The following is a 27987-nucleotide window of genomic DNA, read 5'->3' as shown; positions in this document are numbered from 1 at the left end:
TTAATGCAAAAAAAACATTTTTATTGTATATTTTAATAGTAAAATGTGTACAAAACAACTAAATCTTAAAAGATGAATGATCAAAGTGTTTTAAAACAACCTATATATCATAAGCAAATACATTCACTCTTTCTTTATGGGGGTGGGAGCATAAAAAGAAGAACTAAAGTGAAATACCACCATGCATATCACTTTGTAAATAATAAATACCTCATTGTGAGGAAAGAACAGCCTTTGCCAAGGGTGTAGCATACAGGAAATGTTCCTACCGTTCATTATGTGTAATAAATATTTGATTCACACATGAAAACAACATCAATCCACACATGTATCGGAATAGCCATAGCTCTCTTGTCTAACAAGACACATTCTTCACTATGAACAATTCATGAAATGCTCTTTGCTCTCTACGGGGGAGGGCGGCACGGTATCCATGTACAGTTTGCATAGATGTAGCCTCGCTCAGGCTCAGGGGTGGGGGAGTTATGCGGTGTGTCACCGAGGCAACCGAAGCACCGGCCATCGTTACACCACGGTCGCCTCGCCGCCTTCGCCGTCTGAGGTCCACAGAAGAAAACACGTTCTGTACTCATTTGGCAGCCGCCACGTCTGCAGGAAAGGAGGAAAGATGTGTCAGTGGCGAACAGCTTGTTACTAGAACCCTCTTCCACTCCTCCATGACGACCTCAATGGTGGATGTTCCTCAGAAAGGCACTTGTCACCCCGGAGGTGTGGGCGGGCTCCTTATAGTGTTGGAAAAGGGCCTTGCTGTACATGTTGCCCAGACCATGATGCTAACACCACCATGCTTGACTTCATGATGCTGATATACAAGCTGTGCACTGACTATTCCAAAGCATATTCAAGTTTGGTTTATGTTGTATTTCCGTTGAGAAGATACACATTATGATTAAAGCATGAACGGATGTGTTGACAATCAAATATTTTCCACCTGTAAGTCAAGTATATTATTAATATTAAACCCCGAGGCTTGTTTAATTGTAATTTCCCACACTATCGCTCTAATGTCATTCCGTGGCATGTGTGTGGTTTCTCACCTCATTGTGTGGTATGCATTGATGGAAGTCCACCAGCTCCGACACTAACTTTTCAGATCTTGTGGTGTAGAGTTGTCTGGGGATCTGAGGGACGCACACAAAGTGGACACATGTTGTGTTTACAACACGCTTGATTACTTTCTGGATGGTGAAGTGGAGTAAAGGCGACAAACAAGAGGGAAGCTCTACTGTAGGACAAGGATTGGAAGCGACACACATCACCATTAAAGGTTTTGAGCAACAGTTTTTGAGTCTGAGTGGTCCTCTGAGGATGTTCTTAAAGTCGGATGTATAAATCGGTCAAATAAAATCAAAGAATACATGAAAAATTTGAATTAATTATTCATTCATTTTCTACCGCTTTTCCTCACGAGGGTCATGGGGGTGCTGGAGCCTATCCCAGCTGTCTTGGGGCGAGAGACGGGGTACACCCTGGACTGGTGCCAGCCAATCACAGGGCACATATAGACAAACAACCATTCACACTCACATTCATACCTATGGACAATTTGGAGTCGCCAATTAACCTAGCATGTTTTTGGAATGTGGGAGGAAACCGGAGTACCCGGAGAAAACCCACGCATGCACGGGGAGAACATGCAAACTCCACACAGAGATGGCCGAGGGTGGAATTGAACCCTGGGTGAATATGTACAATTACTTGAATATTAATTTTACTAATAATACACCATAGTCAACCAAAAAAACATCATCATTTCTTAATGATTGGTTCTTGGTTCACTTCTACTGTATTTACAGCAGGAAAGAATATTTCATAAAAAACAGTTTAATGATGGTGAATTGCATTCTAAAATCAAACCACACAGAGATGGCCGAGGGTGGAATTGAATCCTGTTCTCCTAGCTGTGAGATCTGCGCGCTAACCACTCGACCGCCGTGCTGCCCGCTTGAATTAATTATAAGGAATATAAAAATATAATATATATCTTTATATACATTTAATTTTTTATAAAAAAAACATTTAAAAAAATTAAAAAGAATATTATGTCTTTATCTTTTTGCAAATAAAAAAATTACATTCATTTTTATATTAATTCTTAAAAAAGATTATTCAACTTCTCATTTAGGAATTTTACATCACCCAGGTATGGATGGGATTGGACCTTAAGAGTGTGTTAGAGAAGTGAGTTGGCGACTTTAGTTGGCAGTTAGTGGCACGGTTAGTCCAAGCGTTTGTGCCGCTTAGCACAATGTACCTCAATACTGAGATGAATGTTTTCAACTGAGCTGTAAACTTCCTGCTCAGACTGGGAGGAAGAGGAACTGGAGGGACATGGTAATGTAGACACTTGACTTAAGATGCCATCGTCACACTCATATACCGGGTTCACCCTCAAAGTATTGTCAAATGCAGAGGGCGCAAGGCTTTGCCTATAGGGGTGGAATACATTTGACATCACAAAAATCACAGCGAGGAAAAAAGTAAGAGAACGTTGCCGCTTACACTAAAGTCACCGCCTTTCTCGTCTTTGTGCACTTCTTGTTAATGAAGACCAAAATTCCGATGATGGCGCAAACCAAGCAGAGGCTCCCCACCAGGCAGGTTACAATTAGTGAGGGGTCAAGGGGTATCGACACCAGCTCGCTGCAGCGCTCTCCGTGGTAGTGCCAGTATTTCCCTACAGGGCATCTGGAACATAGCAGAAAAAATATATGGAGGTTATGCTAGTTTGTGCTAGCACAGTGGCTCAGATTCCTGTTCCTATTCCTGTTCCTTTCACAAGTCTGAATTGTGCTTGTTGTTAGGCAGAATTAATTGGTGACTCCAAATTTTTCCATTGGTATGAATGTGAGTGTGAATGGTTGTTTGTCTATATGTGCCCTATGATTGGTTGGCGACCAGTCCAGGGTGTACCCCGCATCTTGTCCGAAGACAGCTGGAATAGGCTCCAGCATGCCCGTGAGGTTATGAGGATAAGTGGTATAGATATAATACAAAACATAATAAAAATGATGTTATTATAAAGAGCATTTTTATAATTCCAACAAATGAAAAATCACTAGTTTAGTCAATTGCATGGTGCATTCAGGGAAAGTCGGACAATCTGACATCCTGCCTGGTTTGAAGGCCGAAATCAATGTTTTCCAGCAACAGACTCATGAAACTTGAACATTCTTGAACATATCGCCGAAGAGGTTTCTACACAACATGATTTGGGATTATTGCAAATTGCATGATTCATATTTCCTGTTTGGGACTTATTGTCATAGTTATGAGTTATCTGTATATGTACCTGCATGTGGCTCCATGCCCAGGAATGACTTCACACAGGCCTCCATTGAGGCAGTAGTTTGGCTGCAGGTCACATGTGCTCTGACACGGAAGGCCGTCCACCGTGCTGTAGCCCGGGTCACACAGACACTCAGCCTCGTTGGTCCAACGGTTCTCCACACAGCGTGAAAACTCATTACAAGCCAGGAACTTGCACGGGTCCCCTTGGTCGGCTGCAAAGGGGAACGAAAAAAAAAAAAAAAAAAAAGGAGACGCGTGACGGTTAGGAAGGTGACGTCGCATTAACATTAGCGCGGCATGCACATCCAGAAGAGCGAGATGAAGAGAGGAGAAATGAAAGGGCGCTTTTGATCGATGAGCGTGGATGCGTGGACTTTTAATAAGATATACAGTCAGGAGCTCGTCCAAGCAAACAGGATGCCTCGCATTTACACTGCAGCAGAGACAGTGTCGTGAGGACGGCAGCGGGATTGGGGACGTTGACCTTGTGGCATGAATAAGCATAACGATTTGAGTCAAGACATCGTATTGCCCACAACTCACTAAACTTCATTATGAGAATGCAGAGCGTCAAGCATGATAAAATCATTTTTATTCATAACACCACCAATGAACATGAAGTCATTACAGACGCAAAATGTGGGAGCTACCACTTAAATATTCCTCATTGAAATTGAGTTTAGGACTTTAAACCTCATCTGCTTATGATATTCCACATGTACTTATCATTTGGAATACACACTTTGGATATTCCTGATGTAGAATTTGTGGGTTGGCATGAAGGAATAACTTAGGTGTAAGTTTGAGGGCATCCACTGTCTGGAATTGATGTTTATTTTTGTAAACTTTCCTCGCCATCCATCCCCAAATGCTTTCAATTGGATTCTTATCAGGGGAACACACAAGATGGTCCAAAAGTCCTTTATCAGGCACACATTGGGAAGTGTAGCCCCCTGCAACATCTTCACATAGCCAGATACCGTGTGACGCCCCTGCACTACCTGATGTTTCATTGTTCCAATTGGATTCAGATCAGGGGAACACACAAGGTGGTCCAAAAGGGTGTTATTCCTCTGGAAAAAGTATTTTGTCAGGCACACATTGGGAAGTGTAGCCCCCTGCAACATCTTCACATAGCCATATACCGTTTGATGCCCCTGCACTACCTGATGCTTAATTGTTTCCATTGAAGGAAAAGGCATCCCAGATCATGATGGTGTCCCCACCATTATGCCGTGTCTCATCAAGGTTACATTTTTTTTATAATCAAAAAATTTCTGGGGCTGCACTGCGGTCTCACAGCTAGGTGACCCGGTTTCGATCCCACCCTCGGACATCTCTGTGTGGAGTTTGCATGTACTCCGTTTTCCTCCCACATTCCAAAAACATGCTAGGTTAATTGGCGACTCCAAATTGTCCATAGGTATGAATGTGAGTGTGAATGGTTGTTTGTCTATATGTGCCCTGTGATTGGCTGGCGACCAGACCAGGGTGTACCCCGCCTCTCGCCCGAAGACAGCGGAGACAGGCTCCAGCACCCCCGCAACCCTTGTGAGGATAGCAAATGAATGAATAAAAAAATTTCTTCCACCTTTAAACATCCCATTTTTGGTGCACTTGAGGTCTTTGAAGATGTTTTTTGTTCTTAAAACCCTTTTCTCGCATCATCTGATGGTTATTAGACTCCATTCTGCACCAGTAACAACCTTTATTTGGGTCAAGGATTGTGCCTTGACGGACAGATAACTGGATCCTCTGGCTCAGGGACTGCAACATTTTTTGGGGTCCACCACTTGACTTTTTTTCCATAACACTCGGGATCCTTTAAAAAAATTTAAATTACTGTCTTAGGGACAATCCCCATTTTCAGGCGTTTCAAGTATTTTATCAGTTCTCCCACACGAAAAACAGGGTTCTTGGTGTCCTGAAATTTTATTTTGGAAAAATCTGAAAATGCCAGCTTGTCTATTTCCAAGAAAACGATGACTTCACCGACCCTATGATGTGACCAAAAGAAAGCTTTGATGCCAGGCCAACATAATATCTGAATATTTCGACTGCTATAACATATCCCAGTGGACATTCTCCTAGTGTGTTGTTGTCTTACACTCCAAAATGATTCACAGGAGTCATTCCATTTTATCTTAAGTTTATTGTAAGAAACTATGTGCATGTGTTCTTCTATAGTTTAGTGCATCATGTGGTTTCATCTGTGTGTTTGTTTACAGTGCCAACTATAAGTATTACATGGTTTTCTCGCAGTGATTCGTTCCCATCTGGATGCAAGTATTTACTAATCGGGCACAGTGTGTAAGTGATTTTTATTCAACTTGCCAAAACCTAAAAATCCAAGAATAGGGCTAAGAATAGGGTTAGGAATAGGAATAAGAATTCTGTGTGAATAGGGCCTCATCAGCAATGGCATTTTGTTACATTTTGAAGCTCTACTTAGAACCTGCTTAATATTCAACCATCCATCCATCCATCCATCCATTTTCTATACAGCTTATCCTCACTAAAGTCGTGGGCATGCTGGAGCCTATCCCAGCTGTCTTCAGGAGAGAGGCGGGGTACACCCTGGACTGGTCGCCAGCCAATCACAGGGCACATATAGACAAACAACCATTCACACTCACATTCATACCTATGGACAATTTGGTCACTAATTAACCTAGCATGTTTTTGGAATGTGGGAGGAAACCGGAGTACCCAAACTCCACACAGAGATGCACGAATGAGGAATCAAACTCTGTCTCCTACTGCTTAAGATCCAACAATGCAAACTGTAAACTGTTTTTTATTGGTCTTAACATTTGCATCAGGAGTGTATGTGTTACATTGGACAAGTCCAGAGTATAGTGTGTGTGTAGAACGTGTATAAAAAGCACAAACACGCTTCTTTTAGACACGCACTGTCAGAGGCAGGAGTGGACACGCAGCTCATTAGTATTAAAGTCACATAAACACAAAACAGCGTGTTCCTGGTCGGGCTTACTAAAAGCACTTTTTAACTAGATGTGTCATTTCAGCATTCAACCGAGGCTCTGACATTTTCTGACCGGGTGTGTTATCACCAAGGACGTCTCACCTGGTTCTATCTCCAAGGAGCGGCTATCAATCTCGATGTCGAGCCGTTTGGACGCGGCGCTGCAGAAGTCTTCCAGCACGCAGTGCACCGCCTCGGTCACGTTGTATGGAACTTCCTTTTCCAGTTTCATCCTGCTGTTTACTACCACGCTGCCGTTCCGGAAGTTGAGGATTTCCAGCTGCTTGAAGCCGGTCAGATTGGACTGTAGATAGGGTAGAAGCTGCAAGGGACGAAGGAGCATTTGATGAATATTTTGATTAAAATAAGTAAATCTATTTGATTTGCTTGCATTGCTACGTGGTTAAAAGCTTGGTTAGCACTCAGGGAGGAAACGGTTCATGCATCTGGTAAAGGTGCCATGAAATCAGGTAGGAATGAGAAGACAAAGACACATGGATCAAACATTGATGTCCCACAACAGGGACTGAGGTTGCCACAATCAGTAACTATTCAGGTCACATTTTATACTGCAAGCGCTATGAATAGTTCATAATTACATTTTTGATGCGAGCATGAAATCCTGCCACCGCAGCACAGGGGCGTAATTAGATCGAGTCGCGAAATTAGCGTTAGCGTTAGTAACGCAGCGGCACAGAACATGTTCGTGTTAATTGTAGTCACAGGAAGAGTTGGGGGGTGGGACCGGAGGAACAGATCAAGGCCTCGGAGGCGGCCGAGGCTAACACACAAACAACCTGTTTAGGTAGAAACATTGCTTTCATTTAAAAGTACCCCTGCTGAGATACGCAGGGGTCGGAAAAAAAAAAACAACCTATTAAGACTATGGGCTGATGACGCTGGCGATATTTAGCGGAGGACGAAGGTAATGGCCCCAACATCGATGGGCATCGATTGCGTTTCCACTTCACGTTGGGTTGCAGACCAGATGGAGGCAAAAACCAAGCAAGCTGGGGAGATTAGGCCTTAGCTGGATGGGCTGTGGAGCAGGAGATAAGAAGGCCTAAAGGAGCTCGCCTCTGATGGGGTTACTTCACATCTCGGCACGCGGGACACGTATCTGACAGCCATTTCCCCCTGCGGCTAATAGTCTCTCTGGGAGAAGAAGTGTCGTTATCCCGCCTTCCAAACGAAATGGTCAGCCATTTGTCTCCTGAGCGCCGATGTCAAATTATCCGTGAACACTGGATTGGAGAGCAATCTGTGCCTCGGTGGCCTCGGAACACATAAGGTCAAAGTTTCTGCTTTACTTTTGGTCTTTATTGTAGACTGAGGAACAACCACATCATGTCTACGCTAGAGAAACTCCTACCTGGTTATGTCTACAACACTACAGCCTCCGAAACACAAGGTCAATGTTGCTTTGGGAACAGCCAAATCCCGTCTATGTCGGAAAAACTGCTGCTGGTATCTATATACGTCAGATACTTGTTTATCTCTATTATGGACTAAGCAACAACTACTTCCCATCTATAGAGACAAAATTGCTGCTGGTCGTAGTTTGTACCCCGTGAACAATAGATAAGAGACCAATTTATGCGTCGGTGGCCTCTGACCTACAAACGTTTGAAAGTTTCTACCTCACTTTTTGTTTTATGGAGAGACAACAACAGTCCGTTTATGCAGAGCAAACAGCTAATAGTTCCCTGAGGACGCTGGATTAGAGAGCAATCTGTGCCTTGGCCCCCCTCAATTTTTGTCTCTATTGTGTACTGATGAACAACCAATGAAACTACTACGGACCTATAAATACTGGATTTGAACCCAATTGGTACCTCAGTGGCCTTGGATGCATAAGGTCAAAGTGTCTACCTCACTTTTGGTCTCTTTTGTAGACTATCCGTCTATGCAGGAATAACTGCGACTGGTTCCCTTTTAACACCACATTACTGGCAGCCTTAGTGGCCTTGGATGTATAAAGTCAAACTTTCTACCTCACTGGGGAATAACTGCATCCCAGGTAAGTTCGACTCAACCTACTTTAAAAGGTTTATCTCAATATAAGACACTGAACATTCAACCGCATCCCATCTATGCAGGAGATCTACCTCAATTTTGGTCTCTATTACGCACTTAGTAACAACTGTATCCCACCAATGTGGAATATAGGAAGAGTGCAGTCTATTCCTTGGTGGCCTCGGTCGCATACGATCAAAGTTTCTCCAGACCCCATTCGCTGTGCAATATCTGATCAACCTCCATGTGCAATATTAAGGGCTCTAAATGCAATATACTAAGTTCTATGTGAAGTATTTCCATAATGCCTCATATTAACTCACTAGCAAGATCTCAGTGTATAGACTGGTCATATATCTCATCTTGTTTCATATTATCTACATACTGTATTGTATATAACTCTGGGAAAAACTGTTGATTTTGGTAATACTTGGGTTGTTTATATTGTTTATTTTTCTATATTGTGTATTTTGTACTGCTTAACTGATTCTGTACTCTTGCTACTGTGCAATGCAAATTTCCCAACTTTCTGCCTCCCTTCTGTCTCTGTTGTGGACTGAGGAACAAACGCATCCCATCTATGCAGGAGAAACTGCTACGAGTTGTATCTACTGGTTCCCAGTGAAACATCCTTTCAAAAGACCAAGCATCACAAGGAATAAGAACCGGTTTATAAGAATGACGTCACTGTCTAGTTATTCCAACCTCCATGTCCAGTTTTTAGTGGTTGCTTCACAAACCAGTAGGTACAGGAGTAATAGAGGAAAGGGGGAAGCTTCATGTATACAAACGCATACATGGCAAACACTGGGTGTGCAGCATCACAAATTGGGGGGGTGGGGGAGTGTCCATTTAAATGGGCTGTGTTGTGTTTCACATTGCCAATAGCCCATTTAAAAGACTATTCTAATGGGCTATTGATTAAAAGACAATATATAGTAAATACTTACCAACTCAAAAGGTCTGACCACATGGTTTTTTTGTGTGTGTTCTCCATGAAGCTAAAAACCTCAGTTTGGGCAACCATTAAAGATTGGAGATGGAGACGCCTTTTTTGGTTAATATTTGTATTTTTTAATTTTCATGTACAATTTGAGAATATGATGTCAGACAGATTAATAAGATTGGCTTCCCTGCGGTATAATAAGTCAAAATAGTTAGAATTCCCCAAACAAAGTAACTAATAGTAATAGGAACTGATCAACTTTATATTCCTTTACATTTATAAAGTATGTAGTCAGGACGCCATTCAACACTGAAACCTCTTAAGTCGTACAAAACTAACGTTGTACAATTCAGAATTTGACCAAAAAATAAACCTTTAAAGTCACCAACAAATGCAGAAACCTCAAGCAAAAAAATCTTTTGTTGAACGTTTTTACCTTAAAATTTAACTTTTGGCTGCATGGCGATCTAGTGGTTAGCACACAGGCCTCACAGCTAGGAGACCCGAGTTCAATTCAACCCTCGAACATCTCTATGTGGAGTTTGCATGTTCTCCCCGTGCTTCCGTGGGTTTTCTCCGGGTACTCCAGTTTCCTCCCACATTCCAAAAACATGCTAGGTTAATTGGTGACTCCAAATTGTCCATAGGTATGAATGTGAGTGTGAATGGTTGTTTGTCTATATGTGCCCTGTGATTGGCTGGCCACCAGTCCAGGGTGTACCCTGCATCTCTCTCGAAGACAGCTGGGATAGGCTCCAGCACCCCCCGCAACCTTCGTGAGGATAAGCGGTAGAAAATGAATGAATGAATGAATGTTTAACTTTTACGTCTTATCTAAACAACCACACGCAGAGAGAGTGTGTCTACCTGCATGCAAATGTCCGCACATCACACAAAGCAGAGTGAAACTTTTAAATACGCCTGTGTGTCTAAGTGTGTGTGTAAGTGTGTGTGTGTGTAGGGCAGGAACTGACCGGCATAGAGAACACTTCTTAGCATGCACAAACCACATATACCTCCACAAGGTAAGTGTCATTTTTCAAACTACCATGGGCTAGCTTTAGCATCTATACAAAAACACACCTCAAGCACCCCGAAATGCAAACAAAACAGGTTTCTGCTTTCTAAATGATCACAATAAGTGTTACATAATAGATCTTGCATTAATTTTACCAAAAATCCTACTTAAAACAATCTGAATTTGGAGCAACATAAGCGTTAGCATTAATCTAAATCCGAGGGGAATGTCACCGTCAAGATAGCAGGAGGGTTTGTCGGGCGAGAAGCGAGTAGTATGTCAAAAATACAAATTTTTATGGCCGTATCGATTACGTTGGCATTTTCGGCATTCACTGGTAGTTTTGATACCCGTAAAAGACAGGAATCTTCTATATTTGTGTTTGTCAGAATACACTGAACAAATATAAACACAAAGGTAACACACAGGTAATACATTTATTGTAAGAGATTTTGCCTAAATAAATAACATTAAAGTCAAATTTTGTTTCAAGGGAATCATTTGCTTTTTTTCCGACAGTTCGAGAGAAAACAGGTTACCTGAGTTTAGTTTAGAAAGTGACTGAATGAATGGTAAAAGCTACGCTAAAGTCACAGAGATTTGTGTGTCTGTGTTTTTAAAAATATATTTATATTTTATATATTTATTATTTAAGAAATAAAGTGAAATAAAGTGAAAGCATGATTAACAAAAGGATTTTTAGAATAAACTCCGACAGTTAGCTCACCTGCTAGCTAGCGAGCATTTGTTTTTTTCTTTTTAAATCTTGTCTTACAACAAAATTACAGGTGATAAGCTGCCCCCTATAGGTTTGGAGTGTAAATGAAAACATATTAGAATAAGTTTCCAGTTGACATAACGGTAATCTGATTATAATACAAATGCAAAACTGAATTAAAGGTTGACCAATCACAATGTCTGAATGTCGGTATTTTTGTGCAATAGACCCCATATACGTATACATATATAACAGACACAATTCAAACATCTCTAAGCTGAAGACAAAGTTAAGGCCAAAAAACACAATGAAACCAAAGTGACATAAAAGCATAGACGTCAGTTACTACAGCAGTAGAAGAAGAAGAAGAGTGTGTTAGTGTGCCTTCAGTTTGTGATGCTGTATTCCGTTAAAGTTAAGAAGCAGAAAGGTTTGCGCTCTCTCTGAGGCGTCGCACATGTTAAGTTCCAATATGGAAAACCAAAAATACCGGTATGGAGGCTAACGTTGTCTGTCTCCTAGGCCCAGATTTACTGGATGCTCCAGGATTTGGCGAGTTTCTGGGCCCAGGGTGCTGAGTCTGAGTGAAACAGAACCATTTAAAGAGCTTCTTTCATTCCTGCTTCTGCACACTTGACTTAGAAGTAACAGTTATCATTTGACCCTAAAGTAGCAGCTACAAAATCATTGTATGCAATCCTTAAATGCACCATTTAATGCCTCTATTCAATTAACTAACAAGTCTATAGTTGCACAATTGCTAATAACCACCAGGGTCTCTAATTAGCGCAGATTCGAGAAACAGTGGCATTAACAGTTGTGGCTGTAGGCAACCCCCTGATGTCATTTTATTAACCCCACAAGATGACAGTATCTGACAGCTTTAAATTAGCGCAGAGTCGAGAAACATTGGCATTAACAGTTGTGGCTGTAGGCAACCCCCTGATGTCGTTTTACTAACCCCACAAGATGACAGTATCTGACAGCTTTAGCTACCTATGAAAAATTGTAAAGTTTGTTTTCCCTCCTCAGCTGTTGTGAAACTCATGTTACAAATGTAACACATTTGTAACACAATGTAACACATGTTACAAATGTTGGACTATTGTTATTGCTGTTAAAAGTTATGGCTAGTGTTTGTACAGACTTTGTTATGCACACTCACATGATCAAACAATGTGTATGTAAGTTTTGTTAGTCTTTAGCACGTACATTCATTGGCTTGGCTGCTTTCGCTTTTTTTTAGCTTAGGACCAGGTATTTGTTGATTAGCATATGAATGATTACTACGGTCAATTTTGTGTTGAAACATAGTAGAACAATACACTTCACAGCTGTAGGGGCAGCCAGAAAAAGAAAACAAATAACACTTTAAAAGTGACTTCTGTGCAAGTTGTACTTTAAAGAAGAGTGCTTAACGGCTACACTATTTTTTGCAGTTAATAGCACTCATTAGAAATTTGGCCACCATGTCAAACTTTACCACCTTTATAAAAATAGAATTTGAGCAAAAAATAGAAATTCACAATATGTTTGGGAGAAATTGGCAGCTGTGAAATAAGGCTTGCTGCAAAATGCATCCTCACAAAGTCCAGGTTACCAATGACTAATTTAAACCACTAAAGGTCAGATGCTCAATTTGAAAAAAAGAAACAAAAACATCAGTGCACTTATAAAAGAAAGTACCAGATAGTAGCATGCAGCAGCATAATATCTAGCACAAAAGCTTGTGTACCTACCAGTTCGAGAAAGGTATTCTCCAGTGATCTATACTCAGGGGAACTCTTGTTGAACAGGTCATCAGAAAACATCATGTTGGTCACCCTCAAGCTAAAGAAAACCACTAATTCTTTGCTCTGCTGTATCGCAGCCATCACAGGAGTGCTGGCTTGCCTCATGGCCGGGGCCACCGTTGACCGTTCGACCGGTTCTGAAGGGTATGGTCGACTGTTCTCCTCCTCCAGGGGCTGGCTCACTTCCGTTCCACCCTGCCTGGGCTCCACATCATCTTGTATGTTGTTGGAAGTCTCGGGAGGAAGGTCCACTAAGACCAGGGTGGCGCTGCTGTGTCCTCCATTGGCATCATTCCCGTTTCCTTCACTGAGGAATGGCGTGGGGGCTTCGTTGGTTGCCTTGGTTGCAGCTCCAGTTTGGGTCTCGATGGGAGCTTCGCTAGGGACTTCACTGAGGAGTTCGGTGGGGAGTCTGATGGTGGCCTTGACATCACTGGAATCTTTGATGGGGAACTCATTCATGACTTTCACTGAAGTTTCATCAGAGCCTTTAGATGGTGCCTCAATTAGGGTTTCACTGGAGAATTCACTGGGGGCCTCGCTGGGGACTTCCGTGGAGACTTCAATGGAGACTTTAGTGAGAGCTTCACTGGATGCGCCATTGTGAGTTTCGCTGGGTCCTTCACTCAGGACGTTGGTAAGAATTTCACTGGAGATTTTATTCAGGGCTTCTGTGGGGGTTTCACTGGGGCCTGTGTCAGGTTCCACACTGGAAAGTTCACTAGGGGCCTCACTGGGGATTTTACTGGGGGATTCACTGGAGACCTCACTGGGAACCTCGCTTGGGGACTCACTGGGGACGTCATTGGGGGCTTCTCCAGGGATATTGCTCGGGGCCCCAGTGTTGGTTTCACTGGAGACTCCATTAGAAACTTCACTGGTGACCTCACTGGGTGTGTCTGCAGGGGACAGCATAGACTCTGTGTCCGGCTCTGGCTCGATGTTTACGACTGCATCATCGTGAGGCGACAATGAAGAGTCTGAAAATTCTTCTTCTGTGCTAAAAATCTCTATAACTGCAGGGGTTGTGTACTCCGGAAGGTTAACTTCATCAATGATCACAATTCCAGGTTGGTCGTTTGCTGGTGACGGGTTCAAGTCATCATTCTCGTCCATGTCTGCTCCAAAAGAAAAAAATATTTTTCAAACATTATTTTTAAACATCCTCAGGATAACTGATTCATTCATATGTGGGACACAAGTAAGGCTAACCTGTGTTGTAAACCTCAGTCTCCTCAACCTCTTCTTCCTCTTCCTGCTCTATGATGGCTTCCAGTGTTGTAATTGGAGCAATGATATCGCTTGTCTCCCCTGAAGCGTCACCAGTGGACGCCTCCTCCACTGCTGCCGCCACTGGCACCTCATCAGCGACCATAGATGCAGAAGTGGACTTTGACAGAGTTGTTGGTATGGAAGATGGAGAGGTTTCTGCTTGAGGTTGTATAGTGGTGCTTTTCAATGTGTTTTCTGTCGCTGTCATTGTGGGGAAATACACAGGGATGCTGTCCTCTTCCATGACCTTGATCGCCTCGCCGCTCCCAACTGTATACATGCTGAGCTCTGCATCTGGGTAAGCTGTCGTAACTGAAAAAAACAATAAATATTGATTTTAGACAACAACTTGAATAAGCTCTGTGAAAATTGCTCTTACCAGCCTCAAAGATAAGATTCTGGATGTCCAACGGAAGTGATGGCTCCTTTTGTAAAGCTTTGACGATCATGTCTCTTAATTTAACAGCATCCTCATTGGTCACCATGCCTGGAGCGTCTGAATCATCACTGAGTTCAGTGTCTCCGTCAAAGAGCACAGCATAATGCAGAGTTGCACCCTCCGAGCTGTTCCACAAAAATTCAAAGATGATTCCTGTGTCTACCTTGAACAAAACAACAGTGAACTCACCCAAATCCCAACATGCGAATTTCTTTGAATCCTGCAACTTTTTTAAGCGCATGAAGCATCTACAGAAAGAAGAGAAGAGAATAGCTCTCAGGGCATTGAATCGATCTAGGGATGAGAACAATAAAACTGATGAACCTGGATATCCAGTCTGTTAAGCAAGAGATACGACTGCATCGATAAGAATCAGACATAAATTCTTACACGAATCGACTGTAGTGACACACACCAGGTATTGAGAGACAAGCGGTCGGTTGACAGTGCATCTCTTAAACAATACAATTGTGAATGCTCCGTAGCTTACCATGACTGAAGCCTAGAATGGATGGAAGTAGAAGTAGCGTGCTAGTATTTTCAACACATCAGCAAAGCATTTTGCTAGCTTTGTTACCAACGGGAGCATTCAAAACACTATGCTCAGGCTGAAATGTAGCATGCCTACTATTTTTATGGGGCTATATACTTTGCAAATTAACACAGCATTTTCATTGCACGCACGGGTCAAATAGTGCAATTTACTTATTTTCTTTGGACGCTTTTTTGACACAATTTGAGGAGCTTTACACAACTTATTTCTTTTCTATTATGCATTGGACTGAATGAAAGATGTGTTTTGACATTATATATTTTATATTGATCCCATCAAACAAAAAGAAACTCATTCAGCAAGTCTATTGAAAAATAAATACATTTGACATGTTATTCTGTATTCTGTATTCTGACTTTATTTTTGCCAGTGCCTTACAGCATGTTTGGGGATATGATAAGTTTGACAATAAACTGAGTGTATGTTACAATATAAGATTAATGTCTACTTCAATAAATGATAACCGTATAATTGTATTGAATCATATCATTTTACGAATCGTTCTTTTTAACATATATCATTTTGTAATGGTATCGTAACCTGCGTACAGAATCTAGTTGCATGTCAAATCATCCGTCAAAGAGATTTCCAACCCTCAATCAATCCCAACAGGACTGTTCAGGTGGTTTTACGAGATGTTTTGCCTTTAATCTGAGTAGGCTTTATCAGTTTATGCTGAAATTTAGGTAGAACATATCTAGTCTAGCTGTTCTATCTATCTAGTTCTCTTCTAAGACTCAAAACTCTGAACTGGGTTCCCTTCTGTCCATTTTGACCAAGCCAATATTCAATAAACTTGCTCCCTGATATCTAAAGGGCCTCCTCCAGTGTCACACCACAATTTGCCACCTCCAATCATCCGATACGACCCTTCTGACTCCATTGTTCGGACCAAACACCACACTTTCAGTGACAGCCTTCAAATTCCTCCCAAATTTACTCCCAAATTTTACATCTCATATTGCCTGATTTTAAGTAAAATAGAATAGAATAGTCCTTTATTGTGATTGTAACAAGTACAACAAAATTCTATTCTATTTAGAATAGAATAGAATAGAATAGAATAGAATAGAATAGAATAGAATAGAATAGAATAGAATAGAATAGAATAGAATAGAATAGAATAGAATAGAATAGAATAGAATAGTCCTTTATTGTGATTGTAACAAGTACAACAAAATTCTATTCTATTCTATTCTATTCTATTCTATTTAGAATCAGGCAATATGAGACATAAAATTTCAGACATTTCTTTATTGGGAGTACATTTTATTTATATTTTATTTATTTATTTATTCTATTTAAAATATAATTTTGTTGTACTTGTTACAATGACAATAAAGGACTATTCTATTCTATTCTATTCTATTCTATTCTAAATGTTCCTGTATGGAAAAACAAATCTTCTGTGCCAGTGCTTATAATTCATTTACTGCATTTCCATAGTAACAGAGGCTTTACTAAGAGACATCTGGTCCAAATACAGCAACGACTTCCAGTCCACTGAATCCAAAGAGAATAATTTCATTTCAAAGATGAACTATTGTGAGTGTGACGTAATACCAAGGTACCACAATGCACCTAATTAACCTTATTAGCAAGACACCTTACCCTTAAGTTTGCAAGACAACCCCCTGTAGACCATATGTTCCTACCATATTTGGGCTATGGATAAGTGGACTCATCCAACCATCCAAATGTGGAAAGAACCAGAACCCATAAACTTGAAACTGAAGTCAACACACCAATAACGGTTGCTAACCAATAAGGTTTAAGATCAAGTGATATTTCTGGAGGTAAAACCATTGTATAGACACACTGATGAGGGCACACCCCCTACTCCGATATCAATCAGAGGTTTGGCTAGACCCTTTGTTCCTCCTGAATCTTAATTTATCTTATCAAGACATTTTGTCAGGAAGGAAGTCCTCAAAGGCAGAGTCGCCAGGCACACAAAAGGTCAGTCCAAAAGGGCAAAGGGATTGAAAATGTAAGGCAGGTGACGAGGTGGAGGACAGGCAGAGTACTGTAACAAGAGAGCTGCAGAATGCTAAGACATGACATGAAAGACAACGAACTGGCATCAGACTGAGAGATGGGAGCGCATAAGTAAGGCATGTGATCAGGAGTGATGGGAAACTCCTGAGAAGACGCAATCAGGCAGTGGGAGGGCCTAGAAGAAGCATGACAGGTGACAGACATGACACATTTAGGGCAAATGCTTCTATGGTTCCCTCCTTCTGAGATAGTACCTTGTCTGTTATTTCTCTGGTAATGTCATTGACCTCTGCAGCCTGGGGGTCTCGCAGTAGATCGATGTAAGACTGGTCCACAATTGTGGCGTTGAATTCCACAATGTACTCCCCATAGTTCTCTTTTATCATGTTGGGCTCTTCTTTTATCTGGCAAAGATAATAGTCATGTAAATTGTAAAGGATTTACAGCATTATGTGTTGATTTCAAAATGAGAGAGGAGTATTTTTCTACCACATCATCTTCTGTTGGGATGAGAATCACAGTGGGGGTCCAGGTGCCTGAGGTAAAGTGAAATATGCCTGTTGAGTAACACGAAAAAGTAATGATAACTCATTTGCGATCTTGTTTCGACTTACAGTCAACTCCTGGTCCTGTTGTTTCAGCGACAACACTGAAAATGATGATATTTGTGAAAACATGGTCGGTATATTTTACTACTTTTGAGCTTGTAGTCCTTTTTTGGGGCAAGAAACCATATTTGGTAACGTATATTTACATAGGTTAAAATTAACACCATATACTGTGTATCCATGCATCCATCTATCTTCTATGCCACTTATGCTCATTAGGGTTGTGGGGGTATGCTGGAGCCTATCCCAGCTGACTATCCCACAAGCCAATCGCAAGTCACAACCACATATATATTTCACTGGAAATAAAAAAGTTTCTTAATTTTTTAATTAAAGGATTTTTCCCATTATTTTTTAATTATTACCTTAATTAAATATATATATATATTACAAACACATTAACATTAACATGTTTTAGATTTTTTTAAATTAGATAAATGTTATTTTTGCATATTTAAAAATGCATTAAATTTTTTTTTATTTTTTTAAAATTAGGTAAATGTCATTTTGCATATTTAAAAATGCATTAAAATTTTTAGATTTTTTTAAATTAGGTAAATGTCATTTTTGCATTTTTAAAAATGCTTTTCCAAGTAATAATGGTTTAAGACTAAAAACAGACAACGCAACCAACAACCATTGACGTGCAGTCAGACGAGGCATGTGGCAGCAAACCCTGCATGTGTGCTGTGCCAAGTAGGCTTGCCGACGCCCACATTGAGCCAACAAGGGACCCACTTTGTCCCGTATTGTCGCCAATCGATGCCAGTGTTTGATCATTCCTTGATCAAACCTATTGCTGTTCAGCTTTGCTTGCATGTTTGTTTACACGCTTTGTCAAGCTCCAAATGTGGTTGCACAGAATAGTTTAGTTTGTAGCATGTTTTTGTCCCACATGGAAATGGCTATCACATTCATATGTGTTAACTTTTTCAACACGTTTCCAAGTGTCACTGAACAATTTTGCAATGTTGTTGTCATTATACTAAGTGGTATATCTAGTTTAATGATATTATATATTATATATAATATATGCTATATTGGTGAGTCAGTGCCTCACCAAGTAGGAACATCATGTTCTCCCCGTGCATGTGTGGGTTTTCTCCGGGTACTCCGTTTTCCTCCCACATTCCAAAAACATGCTAGGTTAATTGGTGACTCCAAATTGTCCATAGGTATGAATGTGAGTGTGAATGGTTGTTTGTCTATATGTGCCCTGTGATTGGCTGGCCACCAGTCAGTCGCCGGAAAACAGCTGGGGTAGGCTCCAACACCCCCACGACCCTCGTGAGGATAAGTGGTAGAAAATGAATGAATGAATGAACATGTACACAGAAGAAGGCCACAGTAACATCCTTGGCTAACCACAATGACAGCAAACATAAAAAGGCTATTTAAGATGCACATAACCCTCAAGTTCAACACTGTGAAGATGATGAGATTTTTTAGAACATGGCCTACTTATTTTCTTTCAGTTTTTAGCTCTTTTTCTGCCAAGAAACCATGTTGGGCAACATCGATTTAAGTCTAAATTAATGTCACATGCTTCATTATAACAAAAAGAAGTAAAAACACAATTTAATTAATACATTTTTCCAAATATATAAGATTATTAGATTTTTTTATCTTATGTAAATGTCATTTTTGTGTTTGTTGTTTTGTTTTTGATGCTTATATACACAGAAAGATGCACATACCCTTCTAGTTCAGCCTGCTCAGCTACTCTCTGCAAAGCCAAAAAAATATGATTATTGTTCTACAAGGCAGTCTTTGTTCTTGTGACTATTTCATAGAAATACATACAAACAATTTCCCACTAACACTTGTGATCAATATTGTTTAAAGCTCACTCACCTGGGCTACTATATCCAGATGCTCCTGAGAGCTGCTGAAGTTCTGAGCCAGGTCGTCCATGCAGAGGTTTTCATGTTGGCAGGTGTAAACCCACGTTCGGTACTCCTCTGTGTTGGGTACTCTGTCCAGGAAGATGCGAAAGGCCTCCCAAATTGCTTCCTGGCAAACTGAAGAGAAGACATAACTTTGTGTTACTAGCTTTCGTGTCTAAAAAAAACCCCACTACAATTATAGATGTAGTCTTTAGCACTTATATTCAATGAACTGTATTTAGAGCTGTGGCTGTAGGCAACCTCCTGATATATATATTTTTAAAATTAACTCTATAAAATGCCATTTGAATTATCATGACCATCCAGCTAGCTACCTCTGCATGCACATTTTTGTCAACCCGACTGCTCGCTCCGTACATCACTAATGAATATTGTTGCGCTAGAGGCAAAAAGAGGTGATGATGCAACTCAACAAAAAAAAGAGAGCTTGTTTGGTGCAGTTTTAAGCGAAATGCAGAAGTGCATTAAAAAAGAACTCTGCCTGCAACTTTCCCACAGTAATACATGCTACACATATTTCACTTCCAAATGTGAAAATTGTAATTTGCAAAGTTCATGGTGTTTTTTATTTTTTGTGCTGTTTATTTTGTGGCATAGTTTACACATTTTGGCTAAATATATATATGGCTAAATTTATGTCAAAGGGAAAGTTATGCTTCTAATATATATTTTCATAAAAAGCATTTTTTGCCCCTTTTTTTGTTGAGAACTGATATTTTTGTTCTACTGGTGATTACTAAAGAACGAAAAAAGGTGAAAAAAAAATTCTGATGAAAGATGAGAATCGGGTTGTTTGTCTATATGTGCCCTGTGATTGGCTGGCGACCAGTCCAGGGTGTACCCCGCCTCTTGCCCGAAGACAGCTGGGATAGGCTCCAGCACCCCCCTGACCACCGTGAGGATAAGCGGTAGAAAATGAATGAATGAATGTAGATGAGAGACAAGCCTTTCTTTTTGTATATACTGTGTCTATATAGAATATATAGAAATATTGAAAAATCTGTCAAAATCAGTAAAAACATCAAAAATGGCCGGTACTGAGCTGGGATTGAATGAGTTAATATAACTCTACTGCAGGTGTGTTGATGCTAATATTTTTGGAGAGCAACTTATGGTGCATGAAATTAAATTTAATCATTACCAAAAATCATTCCAATTCAGTACAATGTTTTTCATGTTTGTCATGAATATAAACATCCCAAACACAATGACATCGTGCCTATGCATTGAGAAATATCTTTATTCCGCTTTGAGACATGATTTTCCTAAAGAGCAAAGCAATCTTTCCTTTTTAAATGACAACATGGAGCAATACATGTTATCAGCTAATGTATTATAACAGCCAAGGTGGCGCTTTTTAATACACCGCTAACACAATCAATCTCTTGGACAAAGGCTATTTGCATATTAATACACTATATCAAACACTTTTGTGTGTGCAGGCCCAAAATGACTTCAAACGCATCACATTCATTCCTCTGCGATCATTGGCTTCAACTCATATGGGCAATGTCAATTCATTTGAATCTTTATGTTGGTTCTCCCCTTTATTTCACTAAAGCACATTTAGCAGCTATTTGTGTGGGAACTGTGATGAATAACTAAATGGCCTTGCCTTGGAATCAGGCAATGTATGCAAGCAGGAAGCTTTTTTTATTAAAAAAAAAAAAAACACACACACACACACACACAACAACAAAACATTCATTACAAGATACAGAGCCATAATGGAAGAACACCACTTTAAAAAAGTCTACTGGCAAGCTGTCGTTTTCAAAGAAATTAACAAAGAAGAAGACACAGCAAGCAGCAGGCTAAAAGCAGCCAGACTAACAAGCCTACAGGTGTGCACAGGGGGAACTGGGAGGGGGAAAGCTGAGAGCTGATTGACTGCACACAGTTGGCAGCGTTAATGAGACAAAGTCATCAGTGACTTAAAGGGGAAAACACATTAAAACGTATATAGTATTAACCCCAACAGGACATAATCATATTATTATATTATTAGACTATATAAATATTCTAATAATAGTCATTCATTCATTTTCTACCGCTTATCCTCACAAGGGTTGCGGGGGGTGCTGGAGCCCGGCCGTCTTCAGACCAGAGGCGGGGTACACCCTGGACTGGTGGCCAGCCAATCACAGGGCACATATAGACAAACAACCATTCACACTCACATTCATACCTATGGACAATTTGGAGTCGCCAATTAACCTAGCATGTTTTTGGAATGTGGGAGGAATACCCGGAAAAAAAACACAAAGTCACGGGGAGAACATGCAAACTACACACAGAGAAGCCCAAGGGTGGAATCAAACTTGGGTCCACTAACTGTGCGGCCTGCGCTCTAATCACTCTAACACAGTGCAGCCCTCTGTTGCAACAGTGTCTGATGTGTGTTCAAATAACCAATTAAACTAGCATGTTTTTGGAATGTGGGAGGAAACCGGAGTACCCGGAGAAAAGGGTGGAATTGAACACTGGTCTCCTAGCTGTGAGGTCTGCGCGCTAACCACTCGACCGCCGTGCCGCCCTTTAATAACATTTTGTTGTTTTATTTTTTTAAGCAATAATTATTAATAAGAGTGAAGATTCTAGAAGATTTTGATGATTTAAGATGAAATTGCACAAAAATATTAACACCACACGGATAAATAACAATACATACATTTATATATACAGTATTTGAGATGCAATATGCATTTTTTATTTGCAGAAGATGAGTTACTGGAAAGAAAATGTCTCCCAATTGATGTACTGTAGGTGGTTTTCAGAATTGAATTAGAGAGCACACAAGGACTGCTTTGACTTCCTAACCTTTCCTCTGAAGGTTCATGTAAAGTTTCCATTAAAAGCATTTACCTCGGAGCTTGTAGTACGCTCGATGGCTGCCGATGACCGCTTTCATGGTCTCCTGTGGACACACTTTGACTCCAGTGGTGAGAATGCTGGACCTCTTTCTCCGATGTCCATCTCCGTTGGCTCTCTGGTTATTTGTGTTGTATTTTGTCATTCTAGAAGCTTCTAGAAAGTGTCGGTACTTCACATCCCTGAGTCCAGCAATGCCATGATCCTGAGGGTCTACAGGAAAAGGTTATTGGGAATATTTTTAGAATGTGGTCATTTCGACTGCACAATTGAACAAAGTAATGGAACCTTCCGATTCCCAAGTCAAAGGAACGTTTGGGCATGTTGACAACATATGGCTGAGCTTTTCGAGGAATGTTTGTACTCAACAAAGATTAAAAGGCTCAACAAATACAACTCGTAATAATTGGCTGAGGTACGACACACGTGCGGAAGAGTACGAGCGGAAGCTAATTCCACGTTGCTGTTACACAATTCAGTGCGCCGTGCGACAGCGTTGCACCAGAGCTGTGTGACAGGAAGAAAGCTTACATTGTGATGCCAGGTGGCAACCCTGGGAGGACTTCTTAAGACAATAAGCCAGGATTTATAACCACCCCTGCCCCAAAAAAGCACAGACTGGAAGTCATCAGACCCGAATAACAAACGGGTTTCCTCTGGATTATCGGCAAGCAAGACCTTTGCAGAAAACTAAACATTATTTTTTTGTGAAGTACAATAAAACGAGAGAGCTAAGTCAACAAATGCACACTCGTGTACAGAACTAGTCATGTGTGTCTTGAAACTCATGTGCAAAAGTCTTGGGTCAGCTCTGGGCAATAGGAGAGATACATTCATAGGGATTCCATTCAATTTATTAAAGGTACAGTAGATTTCGGCAACTTCACTGCACCAAATATTTCAGGAAAAATAGGTTTCATACAGTCATATATATATTTTTTAAATCTACTATTACTGTGAATTGAGTTGTCACTAAATACTTCGAGTCTCAGATGCAACTTGCTGGACTCAGACAGAGAAACTGCTGGAGGTATTTTTTTATTGTCATTTATACGGCACTGTGTACAAGTATTTTTTTTAGATGCAAACCGTCTCTTTACTGATTTATTTTTTACTGTAAGCTAAAATTAGGGTTACGAGCTGCTAATTACCAGCAGGCATACCTAAAGACAGCTATTTGGAGGACTGGTGTCGCCATAGCATCTGGGGACAAAGGCCGAAGTGAGTACACACATAGCATTCAATGAGAAGGCAGAACAGGCTTTAATACAGAATAATAACACTTGTTATTATTATATTATTATTAATTAGTGTTTGTGCTTGAACTACAGTGTTTGGCAAAGAGGACAGAATTCAACTTGCATCTCGAAAGTCCTGCTTCGTCATAGCCCCAAGTTGCCAGACCAAGAAAATGTGATCAATTGTGTGTCTGTTTGGAAGTGAAGAATAAGTACAATAGGGCAGTTACCGTTCGTGTTATTAATCCGCTACATCAGTTCAAGTATTTTTATCACAAAATGTACTTGTAACCAGCGGTTGACTGTACTGTAAGTCACAAAAATGTTAACACAAAAAATAATCGATAATCACATCTTTGGTGAAGGTAAAAGTAACCATAAAAGTTCATTTATATTTTCATATATTGAATTGTTTTCTGCGTGTAAAACTGTAATTGTAAAACTTCATAAATGTGGTTTGTCCCAACGTTTTATGAATTACACATGGGTTTACATTAGTTCTTAGGGGAACATTTGATTTGGTTAGAGTACTTTTTGGTTAAAGTCGGATCTTTTGGAATGGGTTAATGGGTACACATGAGTTTACATTAGTTCTTAGGGGAACATTTGATTTGGTTAGAGTACTTTTTGGTTAAAGTCAGACCTTTTGGAATGGGTTAATGGGTACACATTAGTTTACATTAGTTCTTAGGGGAACATTTGATTTGGTTAGAGTACTTTTTGGTTAAAGTCGGATCTTTTGGAATGGGTTAATGGGTACACATGAGTTTACATTAGTTCTTAGGGGAACATTTGATTTGGTTAGAGTACTTTTTGGTTAAAGTCAGACCTTTTGGAATGGGTTAATGGGTACACATTAGTTTACATTAGTTCTTAGGGGAACATTTGATTTGGTTAGAGTACTTTTTGGTTAAAGTCAGACCTTTTGGAATGGTTTAATTGGTACACATGGGTTTACATTAGTTCTTAGGGGAACATTTGATTTGGTTAGAGTACTTTTTGGTTAAAGTTGGATCTTTTGGAATGGGTTAATTGGTACACATGGGTTTACATTAGTTCTTAGGGGAACATTTGATTTGGTTAGAGTACTTTTTGGTTAAAGTCGGACCTTTTGGAATGGGTTAATGGGTACACATGGGTTTACATTAGTTCTTAGGGGAACATTTGATTTGGTTAGAGTACTTTTTGGTTAAAGTCAGACCTTGTGGAATGGGTTAATGGGTACTCATGGGTTTACATTAGTTCTTAGGGGAACATTTGATTTGGTTAGAGTACTTTTTGGTTAAAGTCGGATCTTTTGGAATGGGTTAATGACGCTACCTAAGGTTACACTGTAGTTTGCAGTGCTATGGGGACATGTTTAATTTTGTGTAGAATATGCCAATAAATAAAGCCTGAGCCCGACTTTGGTCACCACTGGGTCATACTGTTGACGTTGAGTGTTTTTTGTTTTTTTTTACATTTGACACTTAACAGTGGTGACCATTAAAAATACCACATGGGTGAGGTGGGTTTGTGACACAATAATGTCATTAAAGCTATATAGGCTGTGTTGACATTTTCTAATTAACTTCTTGCTGCAACTGCACTCAATTTCACATTTTTGTCCTTGACATAAAGAGTGAGTTGATCACTTTTAAGGGTAACTTTTTTTTTATACTTGTGTCAGACTGAGAAATGGACATATTTATCTATTAAAGTGTTGCTCAAGCAACAAATCTAATGACGATGTTTGCACAATGCTGAATACAACACGATGATGCTGTTGGTTGCCACAAGGTCAGAATGTCAGTGTGAGCCTCTTTGTTGCTTATTTATATGTAAAAAAAAAGATCCTGAATGAAAAATAGTTACATTTTATGGCTTCTTTTTTGTATCACATCGTCCTTGGAGAGCTTCTCCACTCCGAAGAGAGTCCTTCGGATTCCCATGTGAATGTGCACTGTGTGTCGTAGGTGCAACGAGTGATCCAATGCGCCATCTCTGACGCATTGTGTGAGGAAACATGTCCCTCAAATGAAAACCTTGTGTGATGACTAGAATGTCTCTTCGTTCACTTTTTCTGATGTTTTTTGGCGTTGTATTGTGTTGTATTGTGAGGCGTCCTTGACTTTATGTGCTTCCTGTCTGGAATGGGAAGGAGAAACGAGATTGCTGTGCACTGCCTGTGAGTGTAAGCAAGCACAAACATGCACTTATTTGCCACTAAACAAGCCTGTCTTAATCATTTTGTTCCAATTTGGCCTCATATCAAGAATTTGCAAAGAATGAGAGGGATTGTAAAGCTGCTTTTGGGCTCTCGGGCACCCTTACAGGTGGCCCCTACTTTTATGTGCAATAAGACAATACTCAAATGAGTTTGTGTTTTTCTCAACTTGAAAGCCTGGCATGCACATGCACAGCCACGGGGACGCAAGCAGGAGGAGGGAGGGGGAGCACCTCGACCTTAATGGCCGACGCAGGCGCACGAGGCCTCACGGTAGAGTTACGAGCCAGAAAAGATTAGCGTCCTGTGACGCTGGGGAACAGAATGGCTTTTGTTTCCTTCGGCATAATGAGCTCAAGCGGCGCGCATCACACCGATCAAGACACTAGACGTTATCACATTATACCGTGGCATGAACACAACTCTGACATAGCACTCGTAACCTGTTTTGGGCATACCGAATACTTATGACCTTGAACTTGCACGGTGACTGCTAACGGCTTGTAATTGTAAGCACTCAATGGTCACTGCATTAGGTACACCTGGTACAGCTTGATAAGATACCAATGCTATAATTATACACAAAAAAAATGCCTTCACAACGATAATAATTGTGTTGTGCTATTGTTGTGGTTGGGGACTGAGATGTTTCAAATACTTTGCAGCCTCTGATGTCAGTAAATTATGTTTTAAAGCAATTTTTATTTACACTAGCACAACTTCAATAGGTTTTTCGTTATTATTTTTTAATTACAGTAATTTCATTTGTTGTGTGAAGTGTCCTTGGTTGTTATTAAAGCCGCTTGAAATGTATTTTATTTATTATTGTTATTAATATTAATAGGATTCAATTCTGCTATTATTTTTACCTTAAATTTTTAGCATTCATATTATTATTTTTTTATTTTTTTAGCATTCTAACCCTAACTCTATTTAAATAGATTATATATAATACATATTATTAATTATAGTATTAAATCATAATAATAATAATGGTAAATAAAGGAATAAAGCAGGAGATATCAGCTTTTACTATGATGTTCTCCAATGTAAACCACATCCACAATCAGTTTGAAATTAATGCTTTAAATCACTTTTATATTTACTGACTTTTTCAAAAATGTTAATTGTCATTACATTTCTTATAAAACTAACAGTGATATGCCTGTATCATATGTAAGGTTTTCTTGAAATATTGTAAATTGTGTTTTTGTTATTATTTGTCCTCTTCTGCTGGAAAACCACAATGATCAATTATTTTGTCAATTCCGTCCAAAAAGATCCCACTTCTGACACCAACTGCAAGGGTTCTTTGTCGTATTAAGAACTACTAACTCTCTCACAGTGTGAAAAGTAACAAAACTGAGCATTTAGTATCTTTATAAGCTGCTCTAGTATTGGATGTCATTAATGTTACACCTAACCAATACAGAAAGTTTGTTGCATGTCAGAAACAAGCAAATAGTCTTACCTTTGACTTTACTTGCTTGCAGACCGAGCAGATGCAACATGAAGAAGAAGATCCCTAATTTAAAAAGCATGTTGGCTTTATTTACAGGGTCCTCCTGCTGTCAGCGGTCATTTGTACAGTGAAGTCCAAAATATATGTATCCAGGATGTCTTTATGTTGAGTCCACCAGCAGAGTAAAGACAGGTCTCCTCATCTGTGCTGATAAGTTCCAGGGTGCTGTTGGATCCCAGTCGGCTGTACAGATGCACGAGCAAAGGGAGCGAGGGGCGGGAAAAGTGGAAGAGGAGAGACGGGGTGGGAAAACGTTGGGCTCGGGCTGCTTCCCGTGTGCTGTCAGAGTGGCAACAGTGATGAGGTTAAGACAGCAGATTCTGTTTAGAGTCTAATCTCTTTACCTTCTTCTCACTAATCCCTCTAGGGGACCCACGTGGCCACCCGGCCTCATCTTGTTAGCCACCTTTTGGACACAAGTCTGCCAGCCACGTCTGCGGATGTGCCAAACAGCCAGGAATGGGTGAATGGTGCTCCCCAACCCTTGTCTTTATGCTTGGTCCTGTCCAGACACACTGGGGCAAAGTGAGAGCAAAGGCCCTCTATTTATGCATGCAGCCTGCAGTCAAACAATGAGCTTTATT

The 27987-nt window shown here is 40.2% G+C and overlaps 1 protein-coding gene across 3 annotated transcripts; it reads right to left on the bottom strand.

The window, feature by feature from the left end:
• On the bottom strand, positions 1–27881 carry impg1b (interphotoreceptor matrix proteoglycan 1b). 3 transcript variants are annotated; one of them, XM_058091235.2, is made up of 18 exons: positions 27353–27881; positions 22432–22650; positions 19514–19680; positions 19357–19385; positions 17666–17700; positions 17541–17587; positions 17306–17455; positions 14690–14748; positions 14441–14625; positions 14002–14373; positions 12736–13907; positions 11487–11576; positions 6401–6620; positions 3314–3524; positions 2524–2709; positions 2276–2450; positions 1059–1142; positions 1–609 (listed from the first exon to the last, which is right to left on the bottom strand). In XM_058091235.2, the coding sequence occupies exons 1-18, from the start codon at positions 27420–27422 to the stop codon at positions 526–528; spliced, it is 3555 nt and encodes a 1184-aa protein (XP_057947218.2). In that variant the 5' UTR covers positions 27423–27881; the 3' UTR covers positions 1–525. The 3 variants fall into 3 exon arrangements, with proteins under 3 accessions (XP_057947218.2, XP_057947220.2, XP_057947219.2); XM_058091237.2 differs by lacking the exon at positions 2276–2450; XM_058091236.2 differs by lacking the exon at positions 11487–11576 and having other exon boundaries at positions 27353–27880.
• Between the last annotated feature and the right edge of the window lie 106 nt (positions 27882–27987).

The sequence above is a fragment of the Doryrhamphus excisus genome, linkage group LG14 (assembly GCF_037039965.1).
Source record: "Doryrhamphus excisus strain RoL-2023G ecotype Guam linkage group LG14, RoL_Dexc_Guam_v1.1, whole genome shotgun sequence".
NCBI lineage: Eukaryota > Metazoa > Chordata > Actinopteri > Syngnathiformes > Syngnathidae > Doryrhamphus > Doryrhamphus excisus.
The sequence above is the reverse complement of the archived record's forward strand: the minus strand, read 5'-3'. Positions and strand labels throughout refer to the sequence as shown.

What these genes read in the sequence shown, in the direction of transcription:
- impg1b (XM_058091235.2), bottom strand. Translation starts at nt 27,422, where the DNA reads ATGCTTTTTAAATTAGGGATCTTCTTCTTCATGTTGCATCTGCTCGGT. An exon ending in ATTCGCATGTTGGGATTTGG is followed by an intron (nt 14,626 to 14,689) that starts GTGAGTTCACTG and finishes TTTGTGGAACAG; the next exon opens with CTCGGAGGGTGCAACTCTGC. An exon ending in CAACGTTAGCCTCCATACCG is followed by an intron (nt 6,621 to 11,486) that starts GTATTTTTGGTT and finishes CGTCCCTTGCAG; the next exon opens with CTTCTACCCTATCTACAGTC.